General features: G+C 42.0%; 1 protein-coding gene across 1 annotated transcript; it reads left to right on the top strand.

The window, feature by feature from the left end:
* Positions 1–7694: 7694 nt before the first annotated feature.
* Positions 7695–8582, top strand: LOC101545849 (mitochondrial import inner membrane translocase subunit Tim8 A-like). The gene has a single exon (XM_055118661.1). The coding sequence runs from the start codon at positions 8205–8207 to the stop codon at positions 8580–8582; it is 378 nt and encodes a 125-aa protein (XP_054974636.1). The 5' UTR covers positions 7695–8204.
* The last annotated feature ends 6571 nt before the right edge of the window (positions 8583–15153 follow it).

Genomic DNA, 15153 nt, shown 5'->3' with positions numbered 1-15153 from the left:
AAATCCTGATACATCAATTCAAATGGTTTTTAAAATTTTCATTGAAATTTGTTCAATATTTGAATAAAGATTCCTGAGGGTGGTCAGAGCAATAGTACAGCAGGTAGGGCACTTGCCTTGAGTTTGATCCCTGGCTTCTTACATGGTCCTCCAAGCCCCACTAGGAGTAATCCCAAGCACAGAGCCAGGAGTAAGCCCTGTGCACCACCAGGTGTGGCCCAGAAAATAAACAAACAAAAAAAAATGGCAGACTCTCTCAAATAATACTTGAGTTGTAACCACAAATATACTTTAGGACATTTCATTTTGTCAAATTATGGCCCAAGTCAAAAGATTGCCTCTTTTAGCAGTTAGATAGCTTCTTTGTTTTAGTCCTGTATATCTGCCCCCCAAAATTCTGGTTAAGCCAAATAGATAGTCAAGACACCTGCAAACTCCTTTCTCTGACCTGTTATTACTTTGATGTTTAAAGTTTTGTCTTATGTTAGTGATACCATAAGAACGGATAAAAATTACCCGATCTGTAGCTAGTAGTGAATGACCTGCTAAATGTGACATTAAATTAGTTGACCCCCATGACATGTTACTAAAACACACATTTAATTTGTCCCCCATGTAAGCCCCTTCTACTAGGTGAAAACCTCAACAATCCCTAGCACTTTTTTCAGCATGCTTTCACTCTCAAAACCATCTCAATTCAGAAATCTGAAGACCTTCTAATTTCTTAATTAATGCTTAAGTATTCATCTTACACTTTGTCCCTGTTTCTAACTAGTGTCTGGTAAACATTCACATGCCTTCTATAAAGAGGGTACTCTGTTTCCTTTCTCCCTCACTCTTTAGGTCTGTGGTGTCAGGGTAGGGGAGAGGAAATGAGCAGGTTGTTAGGATAGTTCCAAGCAAGCTGGACCTGGCTTCTCCCTTAAAGCTCCTCTGTCTCGGCAATCTTTCTGGAGCTGTGCCTGTTTCAGTGGGCTGTTTCTGAGCAAGTTCATCTTTACTCCACAGGGACAGTCTCTTACTGAAGGGGATTCTCTTCCCATGAGCTGCACCTTGTGGAATTCTGCACTTGAATGATTTCCACAGAAAGTTTTTGTACCCCCACTTCCTAGTCTTCCTTGAATGGTGTAAGGAACTCACCAGGTGGCCAGAAGCCAGGGTGTTAAACCACTGGGAGGAGCAGATGCTTCTGTTCCATGGAATGGGAATTTTGCAGGCTCCCAAGAAAACATGAATCTGGCCATGGTGATCTTGTCTAGAATCAAGATGACATGGTGCCCTTTCACGAAAGTGCTCCTGCTGGCATGAACAGATATATGTACCCTGTGCTGTAACATCCAGTCCAGCCTGCCCATTTAATTTGTCCCCCACGTAAGAATAGGTCTGGATGGAAGGAAGGGAAAGTGAAGCCCTTACTGCACCAAGCCTACTGCTGACCCGGGCACACTGCAAGAGCAGAGTGACCATCTGCTGGGAAGGGATAAGCAAAATCAGTGTGGGATTTTGGGAATTCCTGAATTGCAGAGTGCTCTGCTCTGCTTCTGAAGAATTGGTACCAGCTGTTCTGGGCTGGTCAGTGCAACCTGCTGGCATCAAACTCCTTTTATTTCTTCAGCTCCCATGTGGAAGCAGTTGGATGAGCAGCTGCTAGAGGGGTGGAGGTGTGGTGGGTGTTCTGGGAACTTTTCCCATTTGAGCTGACCAAGAAGTGGGATGGAAACAGCCCAAGAACACTGACTCTGTCTGGTTTTTAAACATGTGTTCATTGAAAGGGATCTTAGTGCTGCTAGAGTGTTTCCAGAATCCTGGGCTGGCTGGGTGGCGTGGTGGGAAATGATCAGGAAACGGGAGTGAACACAGGAAGGCTTCAGTCACTCAGCAGTTTTATGACCTTATAAACTCAGTTCCCCTCTCAGGTACCTGCCTTGGCTAGGTTGCCCTGTACCGTTCTTTTCGTAACACTCATCTCAATTGCAATAGCTTGTGTAGCAACCAGGCAGGTTGCATTTCCTACAACCATTCAAGACAGCCTGTGCAGTCCACTTCTCTGTCCCAGTACCTACTTCAAGGACTGATCCATGGTCATGCTCTAGAGAAAATGAGAGGCCAGCACGGGCAGCATGAGCAGTGAGTCCTAAACTAGGCCTCACAGATGGTACTCTCAATGGACAGAGAGTTGTGCTATCACCAGTACCCCTGGAATAGAAGATTATTACTACTCTTCTAGATGACACGGTGCGCTGCCACGAAAGCGCTCCTGCTGGCATGAACAGATACATGTACCCTGTGCTGCAGCATGCAGCCCAGCCTGCCCACTAAGAATAGGTCTGGATGGAAGGGAGGGAAATTGAAGCTCTTCCTGCATCACCAAGCCTACTGCTGACCCGGGCAACTGCAAGAGCAGAGTGACCATCCAGAGGCTGGGAAGGAATAACCAAAATCAGTATGGAATTTGGGGGATCCTGTGTCTGCCTTTTGTCCTGTGTCTGCCTTTCAGAAGGCACTATATTATACAAACTCCATCATAGGTCTCCCCCTTAAATTTCTTTTGAGAGTTAAATAATCCATTATATAACTAAAAATTGGCAGAGTCTCTGCCCCTGCACCTGGCTGTCTTCCCCGGAGCCCCTCGGAAGGGGGTGGGGGAGGCTCAGTTTCCCTCCCCGCCCCAAACAGAGCTCCCGCAGCCGAAGACCTCCGGAGCCTAGCCACAGCCATGTTCAAGGCCCCTCTCTACATGTTCAGACGAGCCTCACACATGAGGGAACCAGCAGAGGAACCCAGGTGTGTAGGACCCGGGGCTGAGACCTCCAAGCCTGCTCGGATCGGGACTGGACCTCTTCCGCCCAGATTCCCCATTTTCCAGTAGCTAGGCGGTCACACCCAGAAATTGTCCCCAGCACCATGTAATACCACCAATGGCCAACATCCAGAGACTATAAGACCAAGGTCCTGGAAGCGACATCTTTTAGCCTAGTTCTCCCTCTAGGAGAACCGGGCAAGCTACCGAGAGTTTCCTGCCCACATGGGAGAGCCTCACAAGCTCCCCATGGCGTATTCATATGCCAAAACCAGTAACAATGCTGGGTCTCATTCCCTGAGCCTGAAAGAGCCTCCAATGCAGCACCATTGGAAAGGACGAGTAAAGAGAGGCTTCTAAAAATCTCAGGGCTAGGATGAATGGAGACATTACTGAGACTGCTCGAGAAATTTGACAATCAATGGAATGATGATGATAATGATAACTAAAAATTAGGAAAGAGGAACTAATTATCTAGGGTTCACAGACCACAGAAAGTAGGAACAGATTGAGAGATTGGGGAGTGAAGAAAAGCGGAGGGTCACAGTGTGGGAAGCCAGAGAAGGGGAATGGTACTTATTGACATTATATATTCTGAGTCACAGGAAGACAGCCGCATCTCCCCAATTGTGCTAATTTTGGAAGACCCTGGCTCCCCAGAGCATCTTCTCTCTCTCAATCAAGTCAGTCTCCAGTCTAGGTTCAGGTGGGTTCAAGTGAAAGTGTCAGACCTCCAGTATCCAAGACTGCTGCCGACTTTCAGACACTCTGGGTGGGGAATGGTAGTCACTAATTGCATTTGAGCATTGAGCAACCATGCATAAACTGCCTTCAAATGAGGACCACATATTATGTGCCTGAAGTATTTAGAGTTGTCTATAGAACCATGGACTGGAGTGATAGCAGGTAGGCCATTTGCCTTTCACACAGCTGACCTTTTGTCCCTCTCGGAGAGCCTGGCAAGCTACCGAGAGTATCCCGCCCACACGGCAGAGCCTAGCAATCTACCTAGCGATAGCACAGCAGGTAGGGCATTTGCCTTGCATGCAGTTGACCTGGGTTTGATTCCTCTGCCCTCTCAGAGCCAGTCAAGCTACCAAGAGTATCCCGCCTGCCTGCATGGCAGAGCCTGTCAAGTTGCCCATGGCGTATTCAGTATGCCAAAAACAGTTAACAAGTCTCACAATGGAGACGTTACTGGTGGCCACTCAAGCAAATTGATGAACAACGGAACTACAGTGCTATATATACAATGCTATAGAGTCGCATGCAACCATCCCCAATTCTTACCAGAGTTGTCCTTCTGAAAGAAGAGAAAGTTTTCTAGTCAAGAGGCAAAGGATCTTGTCAGCCCTCTGTTATGAGAAATTTTAAGGGAGCCTCTATAGGCTGAAATAAAAAGTTGCTATTTAGTAACAAGAAAACATATGGCAGTATAACACAGCCCTAGGGTTCCCAGATGAGAGGAGGTAGGGCCATTCTCCCTTGGGGAAGTCCTGCTACCCATGAGTTTCAGTGGTTTCCAGGACCTGATGGGGCAAGAGGTCAAAAGCTAGGCTCGCTGGACTATCATTAAAGGAGAAAACTACTCCAACAGCTCCCTTTTCCATGGCTACGGAAGCACCCTGTGAAAGATCCTCTTAGTTTATCTTCATAATGGTGGTCTCAAGTAGACATCTAATGAAACACGCACCTAAGCTAATAACCACTCTCCAGAGCCTCTGGAGGCCTAGTACTCTCGATCATGATCCAGAGCATTAATATTCTTGAAAGGAGCATTTACATATGACTGGTGCCCCAGTTTTTACACCTACTAACCCAGAAACGCAGCCACCCAAGGCATACACCTTGGTCTGGTGGCATTCCTCTGTCTCAAAGAACTATAATAAATGTAAAACAACTTTTTTACTTACTACCACCCACACAGAACAACTCAAAACCAAAGACTTAAATATACCCTTAATCTTTTTATGAAAGGGGCCTGTTTGACTGGAGTGCAGAATTCTGGCTGGGCACTCATGGAAATATTCTTTGGAAGTATAGACCGGGAGTTGCCATCTTTGCATTTCACTTCATTATAGCTCACTTGCATCTCCCAGAAAGGTGTTAATATGCTTCCCTGAAGAACTGATTATTTTAGCCATCACCCAAGGAATCCCTGTAGATCACCTGATTGTGTTGGTCAGCAAGACCTTGGTATGTTTTCTTTCAAGACATATATATTTACACACTTTCAAAACTTGTGTGAGGTTTGGGGGTTTGGGTGCCCAAAAGTCTGAATTAAGGTATCACTGTATCACTGTCATCCCGTTCTTCACCAATTTACTCGAGCAGGCACCAGTCACGTCTCTATTACACTCAGCCCTGAGATTTTAGCAGCCTCTCCTTACTCGTCTTTCCCAATGATTGCTGTGCGGTGCTCAGGGGATCATATATGATACTGGGAACCGAACCTAGGTCGGCTGTGTACAAGTCAAACACCCTATTCGCTGTGCTATCGCTCCAGCCCCTAAGAATCCCTTTTTAAAGAACCAAATAAACACACCCCAATACATCACTAAAGAGTTTAAACTAAGAATAAAAACAATACATATTCTTTATAACCTTTCAGTATCAATATTGAAAACCACAATGCCCAAACAGAGCTGGGGGAGAGAGAGAGACAAAGTGAGAAAGAGAGAAGGGGGAAGAGAGAGATAAGGAGGAGGAGGAGGAGGAGGAGAAGAAGAAGAAGAAGAAGAAGAAGAAGAAGAAGAAGAAGAAGAAGAAGAAGAAGAAGAAGAAGAAGAAGAAGAAGAAGAAGAAGAAGAAGAAGAAGAAGAAGAAGAAGAAGAAGAAGAAGAAGAAGAAGAAGAAGAAGAAGAAAAAGAAGAAGAAGAAGAAGAAGAAGAAGAAAAAGAAGAAGAGGAAGAGGAAGAAGAGGAGGAGGAGGAGTAGAAGGAGAAGGAGAAGGAGGAGAAGAAGAAGGAGAAGAAGAAGAAGAGGAGGAAGAGGAAGAAAAGGAAGAGGAAGAAGAGGAAGAGAAAGAAGAAGAAGAAGAAGAGAAAGAGGAAGAAGAAGAAGAGGAAGAAGAGGAAGAGAAAGAAGAAGAAGAAGAAGAAGAAGAAGAAGAAGAAGAAGAAGAAGAAGAAGAGGAGGAGGAGGAGGAGAAGGAGAAGAAGGAGGAGGAGAAGAAGGAGAAGGAGAAGGAGGAGGAGGAGGAGGAGAAGAAGAAGAAGAAGAAGAAGAAGAAGAAGAAGAAGAAGAAGAAGAAGAAGAAGAAGAAGAAGAAGAAGAAGAGGAGGAGGAGGAGGAGGAGGAGAAGAAGAAGAAGAAGAAGAAGAGAAAGAAGAAGAAGAGGAAGAAGAGGAAGAGGAAGAAGAGGAAGAGAAAGAAGAAGAAGAAGAGGAAGAAGAAGAAGAAAAGGAAGAGGAAGAGGAAGAAGAAGAAGAGGAGGAGGAGGAGGAGGAAGAAGAAGAAGAGGAGGAGGAGGAGGAAGAAGAAGAAGAAGAAGAAGAAGAAGAAGAGGAGGAAGAAGAAGAAGAAGAAGAGGAGGAGGAGGAAGAAGAAGAAGAAGAAAGAAGAAGAAGAAGAAGAAAGAAGAAGAAGAAGAAGAAGAAGAAGAAGAAGAGAAGAAGAAGAAGAAGAAGAAGAAGAAGAAGAAGAAGAAGAAGAAGAAGAAGAAGAAGAAGAAGAAGAAGAAGAAGAAGAAGAAGAAGAAGAAGAAGAAGAAGAAGAAGAAGAAGAAGAAGAAGAAGAAGAAGAAAGAAGAAAGAAGGAAGAAGGAAGAAGAAGAAGACAGATAATTGGAGGGAACCTGGGGACACTGGTGTGAGAAATGTACACTGGTAGAGGGGTGGGTGTTGGAATACTGTATGACTGAAATCCAATCACTAACAGCTTTGTAATGATCTATCTCATAGTGATTCAATAAAAATTTAAAAAAACAATACAATAAGAATATAGGGAAAAATAAATGATATGCAAGGAATTCCTGTAAGATTATCCACAGAAACCAAATAGAATATAAAAAAATAGTATGAGATATTCAAAGGAAAGGGAAGGGATTTTCAAAAATACTCACACATGCAAGATTATTTTTTAGATCAGAAGGAAGAATGAGATATTTTACAAGGAAATAGCAATTAAAGAAAACTATTGGCACCAAATTGGCCTTGCAAGAAATTTATCGTGTGTCTTATAAAATGAAAAACAATATACCTAGAAGTAGCAGAATACCAAAATTATGCAGCAGAGAAATTTTGGGGAGAAGAGTAAAAATATGGTAATCCAATAAACAAATGGCAGCTTAAAAAAGGCGGGTATAGCTATATCTAGATAACAAATTTCAAGCTTATAACACTAATAAGAGAGAACAATTACATGATGAAAGGCTTAATATAGTAAGGAGATATTACAATTTTTGATGTTTATGCACCAAGCTAAAAAGCAATAAGATTCATCAAGCAATAATTAATAGAAAGCAAGAGGAATATGACAGTAATGCAATAATATGAATTTTTAGCACACCATATAACTATGGACAACAGCTAAATAAAATAGAAAATAATAGCCTTAAATGATAAACTAGAACAGATGGGTTTAATAGACATTTATAGAACATTTTGCTCCAAAAGAGTTTACATGCTTAAGTGCATGCACACAAAACTTTTTCAATGATAGACCATATGCTGAAATGCAAAACAAATATCAATAATTTTCTAAAACTGAAATCATACCAAGTGTTTTTTATGATTGCAGTGTTTTAAAATTCAACATTTAATCTCACACACACACACACACACACACACACACACACACACACACACACACACCCCTAAATAAATCTTGAACAAATGAAGACTAAACAATAATCTCAGCAGCCGCAGGCCCAGTGAAGAATTCAAAGCAGAAATTTAAATGAGACCTGTAGATTTTGTTTAAATTGTTATTATTTTATTTAAATAAATTGAATTTTAAAAATTTATTGAAAAATAATAAATTAGTTTTCAGTAGCATGAGATACACAGCAAAAGTGGTGCTAAAAAGTAGGAAATTGGTAATGATACAGCCCTTCATTAAGAAACAAAGAAAATCACAGAAAATTTAATTTTCCATTTAAGGCGATTGATAACAGAAGAAACTAAGTTAAAAGCTCAAAGGAAGAAAATAATGAAAATCAGAGTAGAAATAGCATAGAAAAAAAACAATAAAAGAAAGATCGATGAATCTAAGAATTGGTTTTGTGAAAAGATAAATGAAATCAATAAACCTTTTACTGGGTTTATAAAGAAAAAACTAATAAAAGAAATTACACAGATATAGAAATACTAAGGGTAATGAGGCTACTATGAACAATTCTACGCCAATAAATTTGATAACCTAGAAGAAATAGGTAATTTTGGATAAATATAGCTTAATAAGAATGAAACAAAAAAAAGACAGAAAACATGAATCAATCGTCTCCGTCACGGAGACACGCGAAGGTCGGTTGGTTAGTGGATCGTGCGCGCGTCCCACTGGAATGGAGTCCGTCTCCCCTTCCTCCTCCGTAGACCGGCAGTTGCAGTGCTTCATTGAGGCAGAGACACAGAAGCAGAGCTTCCAGCAGCTGGTACATCAAATGACAGAACTTTGTTGGGAGAAGTGCATGGACAAGCCTGGGCCGAAATTGGACAGTCGGACTGAAGCCTGTTTGGTGAACTGCGTTGAGCGCTTCATTGACACAAGCCAGTTCATCTTAAATCGACTGGAACAGACCCAGAAATCCAAGACAGTCTTCCCAGAACGCAGTTTTGACTGATTTGGGCATTCTCCCTATAGAAAAGTACAGTACTTCAAGAAATGAAGATCTATTGATGATGGGATAATGAAGAAAAGGCCATGAGGGTGGTTCCCACCTGTGTCACTTGTAGGGCACCCTATCATCCTCTAAGATGGAGCAAAGACCAATTTTGTGTGTTTCACTGTAATTAAATGTGGTTTGGGTTGTGGGTTGTTTTTTTTTTCATGCTGGTGTTATGGAGAGAGTACACAGGAATTGAAAAACTTCTTGATACTCATTACTGTATGTGGTACTGTGCATGTCTCAAAACCCCTTTAACTCTTTCCTGTATATTGATGGTGGAACTGTTTCCTCAAACTTAGTAATGGCAAAATTTATCATGTGTCTGAACTCATTTCAGATTTTTGGGCAGATTAATATATGTCTTCATGTCTCTCAAAAAGGGTGGTAGTGAGAGGAAGAGTAATTTGGTACCTAACTCTAGGCCTCCTTTTCTCATGTTTGAGTGCTGGGGGGAAATCTGTAATATCAATATGGTGTACTTCACCTTTGTAATTAGTCTCCCTTTATAATTAGAAAAGAAAAAATCTAAACTGATAACATACACATAGATTGGAACAGTAATTTTTTTAAAAGTCTAGGACAAAATGATTTAGCAGTGAGTTTTGCAAAATCTTTGAAGAACTAAACCTTATCTGCAGACTCTTTTAAAAATTAAAGCAATGCTTTCAAATACATTCTATGAGTCTACATAATTAACTTAATACCAAAAGCAGACAAGGACATTCTCCCCTCCCAAAAGGAAAATATAGCCCAGTGTCTCATGAACATAGAGGCAAAAATTCTCAATAAAATACTAGCAAATTGAATTTAACAATGCATCAAAAAGATCATACATTATGACCATGCAGAATTTCTTCCACATATACAGGATGGTATTACATAAAATTAATATAAAACTCTATATCAATAGGAGAGATAAAAATCACATATCAACAGATGCTAAGAAAACATTTGACAAGAATTATCACCTGCTTGTTAAAAGTTCTCACTGGAATGATAATTTAATGCACATATCTCAATATAATAAAAATTATAGGAAGTCCACAGTTAATAATATTCTCAATGGTGAAAAGCTGAAAGCATTATCTTTAAAATCAGAAACAAGGGGTCAGAAAGAATACAACAGGTTAGTCATTTAACTTGCATGTAGCTGGCCAGGTTTCAATCAATTCCTAGCGCCTCACATGGTCCCCTGTGCCTTCCAGGAATGATCCCTGAGTACTGAGCCAGGAGCAAGCACTGAGCACTGCCGAATATGACCCAAAAATAAAAAGGTTTTCAATTAAAAAATAAAATCAACCCATTTTGGCATCCAGAGACTTATAGAAATGCATCTAGACTGTGAGCTGAGCTACGACCCCATGCCCCCCGGGGAGGGGGAAGGATTTTCTCTCCCAACGCTTTCTTTCTATGAGGAAGAGAGCAGGGGCAGCAGCAGCAACGCCCACGTGGCGTCCGCCATTTTCTAGGACTCACAACCCAGAGGTACGACCTTGTAGTGACCTGGCGCAAAAGAGATAATGAGATGGGGGTGTTACCGGCACGCCCTCCGCACAGATGAGATCCAGAGCAGCCGCGCACGACACGGCCCCTCTGCTCCTTAAAGACTATGATCCGGGAGGTCTACTAACCCATTTTGGCACCCAGAGACTTATAGAAATGCATCTAGACTGTAAACTGAGCTAAAACAACAGAAATCCAAATCCTAAAGAGCTGCTGTAATCTTCATTCTCAGCAATGGAAAACACTATCAAATGATGCCTTTCCAGCAGGTTTGGTTGTTGGGGGGAAATTCCAAAAAATAATAGTGAGTTCTCTATTGAAATATTGAATGTATCCAAAGTATAGAGAGAATAAAGTGAAGTGAAGATCATTGGCCACTCAGTTGTGGGGGGGGGGTGGGAGGGGGGGTATATTGGGGCTGTTGGTGGGGGAACAGGTGCACTGGTGAAGGAATGGGGTTTGATCTATATGACTAAGACTTAAACCTGAAAGCTTTGTAACTTTTGTCACGGTGATTCAATACAATTAAATTTAAAAATAAAATAAAATAAAATCAGAAACAAGACAAGGCTTTCCTATACTACCACTTTTACTTAATTCTGTGTGACAGATATTAGAGCAATTAGACAAAAGCAAAAAACAAACAAAAATGCAAGGAAATCCATATTGGAAAAGGAAAACTGAAACTATTATTATTGCTTATAATATGATAATATTTTCAGAAAAAACAATAAAATGATTTAAAAATTTATTAGAATATAACTACGTGGCTTGTTTCAAAACCGATACACAAAAGTTTGTTGCAATCTCATATGAAAATAATGAGCAAGAGGGAAAAAGTTTAAAAGAAAACAATCATAGTCACAATTTTATTCTGAAGAATTAAATATTTAAGGATAAATTCAGTGGAATAGATGAAAGCTCACATAATGATAGAACATTAAGAGATGGAATAGCATTCCATATACATGAATAGTTGAGAATACAATATGGGCTGGAGTGATAACACAGCAGTTAAGCTTTCGCCTTTCACGCGGCAGACCCATGAGCGATTCCTCCACCCCTCTCGGAGAGCCCGGCAAGCTACCGAGAGTATCGAGCCCGCACGGCAGAGCCTGGCAAGCTACCCGTGCATATTGGATATGCCAAAAACAGTAACAATAAGTCTTTCAATGAGAGACGTTACTGGTGCCCGCTCAAACAAATCGATGAGCAACGGGATGACAGTGATAGTGACAATCAAAATAACCATTGTCAATATTAATATATATTTAAATAATAGCACGGTAGCACTGTCATCCCGTTGTTGATTAATTTGTTCGAGCGGGCACCAGCAACGTATCTCATTGAGAGACTTATTGTTACTGATTTGGCATATCCAATATGCACGGGTAGCTTGCCAGGCTCTGCCATGTGAGCGGGATACTCTCCGTAGTTCTCAGAGAGGGACGGAGGAATCGAACCCAGGTCAGCTGCATGCAAGGCAAACGCCCTACCTGCTGTGCTATCACTCAAGTCATACAAATAAAATTTTACTTTTTTAAACCTCTGTAGGATTTCCTCCCCTGCCCTCAATCCCACATTGTATCGTCCCCTCCAGAGAGTTGGTTCATTACCGCTCCAAGGGCCTCCTCAGAAGTGATTAGGGTAAAATTTGAGCAACACAAATAGAATGAAAAGAGGACGGTGTAATGATTTTTCATGAGATAACTGAAAGAAGCTGAGCTGACTTAAGAGGTTAGGAGGCTGTTCACGCCTCTGAGTGCTGTGCTGTTTATGTGCACACATATTAAAAGAAAGAAGAGAAAGTATGAAGACAGACCAGGCGAGAATCTACATCTGAGGCAGTGGCAACTGGAAACTGTCAGGGAAAGGCAGGGTTGGTTGCCTAAAGTCAGTTTTTCCCAAATTGTCCTGCAGGGGGTGCTATCAACCTGCAATGGTTGCAAAGTCTCGGGGAAAGAGTTCAAGGAAGCAAAGAGATGGAAAGAATCAGGGAAGTGCAGATTGAGAGGTTGCATGCCTTTAGAGGTGTTTAGCTCCTCTGCCTCAAAGGACTGAAGCTCTTTCATTTCTGCTTTAACTTTTCCCGGTCTCCAATTACTGTGGAAAGAATGAGAAACTCCATCCAAGCTCCACTGCAGGTAATGGTGAGGCCAGCCTCCCACACAGTGTCCCTGTCACCCGGCCACTTTCACAGGGCGCTGGGGACCTCTGGGTCACCAGCTTGACTGAATAGGGAGTTGATTGCTGATTGCCACGCCACGCTGATTGACGTGTATTTATTCCATTTGAAATGTTCTGAGAAAGGACTATTGCTTTAAAGGAAAGCTTTGTGCCAGCACAGAGGACAGTTTTGGGCAGAATTCCAAAACCAACTGGGGGCCAGCCTTCTCCAGATGCAAGAACCCTACCCTCTGCCAAAAGCAGAGTTTAGGACCGCCTCTTAATAACCTAGGTAATCTAGGAACAGGTACCTGTGAGGAAAACAATCCGAGAGAATTGCCTTCATGCTGAATTTGCCTCACTGATGTGTGGGAATCCTTCAACAACACAACCAAAATGGAGTTGCTCATATGAAGTCCACGTTACCAGACTTAATGACAGATTCGGCCTTCCCGTAAATGGAACCCACCAGTCTATGAGGAAGCGCCTTTACCAGCACTGTTGGATAATCTGCCCGACTGACCCCTGCTGTCCCCTAGAGGAAAATAGCCCCTTTGTTCCATGACTAATCCACTTTGTTGCTGGGAGCAACTGCCATTTTCCTGCTCCCTTTTGCCTGGAGCCTATCATTTTGCACAACTCCCTGGAGCCCCTGTTTCAGTCTGCCAGATTGGAAGCTAGCACAGATTGGATTTTGCCCAGAGAAAATTACTGTTTTAAATATGCCTCCATTTATCTGTAAATGAAATTGAAAACTAAAGAAGTGGGTCCAGTGCTCATTCTGGAGCTGATGTTTGTGTGACCGGCCAGCCATGTATGTGCCTTCTGGGCCTTGGTGTCCTCAGCAGTAAAATGGTGGAACTGGGCTGCCCCACGTCTCTCCTCTGATTCTGACATGGCAAAAGAGTGATAGATCTAAGTTCTCAAACCTTTTGCTTTTGGAACCCCAGCACCACACTAAAAAAAGATTATTGTTGGGGGCTGGAGTGATAGCACAGCGGGTAGGGCGTTTGCCTTGCATGCAGCTGACTGGGGTTCAATTCCCAGCATCCCATATGGTCCCCTGAGTACCGCCAGGAGTAAATCCTGAGTGCAGAGCCAGGAGTGATCCCTATGCATCGCCAGGTGTGACCCAAACATTAAAAAAATAAAATAAATGATTATTGTTTCAAGAATCAAACTGATATGAACAGTTTCAAGGATCCCTGGTGTCCATGGATTATTGCCATCATTATCATGTTAGAAATTGATATGAAAGTTTAATACATAAGAATATATACAGGATTATGGTCTTCTGTGTTCTCTAAAAAATTCTTCTGTGATAATTGAGATTAAATTTGTGGTAACATCTTAGCACTTTGTGAAACAGTTTTTTTTCTTTTTCGGCTACACCTGGCAATGCACAGGGGTTATTCCTGGCTCTGCACTAAGGAATTACTCTTGGCCGTGCTCGGGGGACCATATGGGATGCTGGGAATCAAACCCGGGTTGGCTGCATGCAAGGCAAACGCCCTACCAGCTGTGCTATTGCTCCAGCCCCTATGAAACACTTTTGATCTTGAAGAATTTCTCTAAGGGACTGTAAGATCCCAAGTATCCCCAGGCCATTGCACTGTGAGCATGGCTGGTAGGTGAAAGAGACCCCCCCTGGGGCGGGGGGGGCAGAATCTGCATTTAAATCTTGTTTTTGCTGCTGGCTAAGTAGTGTACTAATAACCATACTAGGTTTTGTTATTCAACTCTGTGCTTAACTATTCTGTAAAATTGGCATCATAAGAGTTCCTTATTTAGGGGCTGCAGTGATAACACAGCGGGTAGGGCATTTGCCTTGCATGCGGCCAACCCAGGTTCCATTCCCAGGATCCCATATGGTCCCCCGAGCACCACCAAGAGTAATTCCTGAGTGCAGAGTCAGGAGTAACCCCTGAGCATCTCCGGGTGTGACCCAAAAAGGGAAAAAAAGAGTTCCTTATTTAGAAGGGTGAAATAGTGCATGGAAAACTCCCTTGACAAAGGTAAATGTTCCATAAATATAGGTTATTATTAATCAACGAGAGATAAATTTGCATCAAATATGTACCTTTGGAAACTTAGCAGTAAAGGAAACATAAACTTACCAGGTCAAAAAATTGGTATGTTTTTCCGGGGATTTTGGTGGTGGAATATGGGCACTGACGAAGGGATGATGTTTGAATACGGTATAACTGAGACATAAACCTGAGAACTTTGTAACTTTCCACATGGTGATAAAATTAAAAATAAATAAATAAATAAATAAATAAATTGATATGTTTTTATAGAGCATCTAGAAACCAAGCTTGTGCAGGCAGTTTCAGGGGACAGTTTCAGGTCAGGATTTTGGATCTTTGTGCTTGAATTGGCCCTGCTTTGGCAGCATCCAGCATGAGTACATAGTGCCAGGTGGAAGCTCTGTCTTCACTGATGTTCATAACTGAATTTCTCAACAATGCTGAAGATTTATCTGCACCAGCAGCTTCTTCCATAGCTGCCATGCCCGGCACTTACTCAGAAATTGCCTCATTGAGTAATTTCCTTACTTTCAATGCTGAGCGTTGAAATGCCCGTGGACATGTGTACATAGATGCTTCCTTTGCTATTTATAATGCTCAATTTGCAATCAGTATTCATTGCAATTGATGCATAGGTAAATTTGGAGTTACAGCAATAGGTTCTAGGTGAGCTCTCTAAGCTCCTTATTTTTCTCCTAAACTTTTGCCTTTGAACTAATGTAGTGCTTATGAACTCTGGGAGTACAAATGAAATCAACTGCAGAGATGAAATACAATCTGGATCTTATATCAGAGTCTGATGTGTTCCTGTGATTCTAACATGGGGC

The sequence above is a fragment of the Sorex araneus genome, chromosome 11 (genome assembly GCF_027595985.1).
Source record: "Sorex araneus isolate mSorAra2 chromosome 11, mSorAra2.pri, whole genome shotgun sequence".
Lineage (NCBI taxonomy): Eukaryota > Metazoa > Chordata > Mammalia > Eulipotyphla > Soricidae > Sorex > Sorex araneus.
Note: the sequence above shows the minus strand (reverse complement) of the source record. Positions and strands in the feature narration are given on the sequence as shown.

What these genes read in the sequence shown, in the direction of transcription:
- LOC101545849 (XM_055118661.1), top strand. Translation starts at nt 8,205, where the DNA reads ATGAAACAAAAAAAAGACAGAAAACATGAATCAATCGTCTCCGTCACG.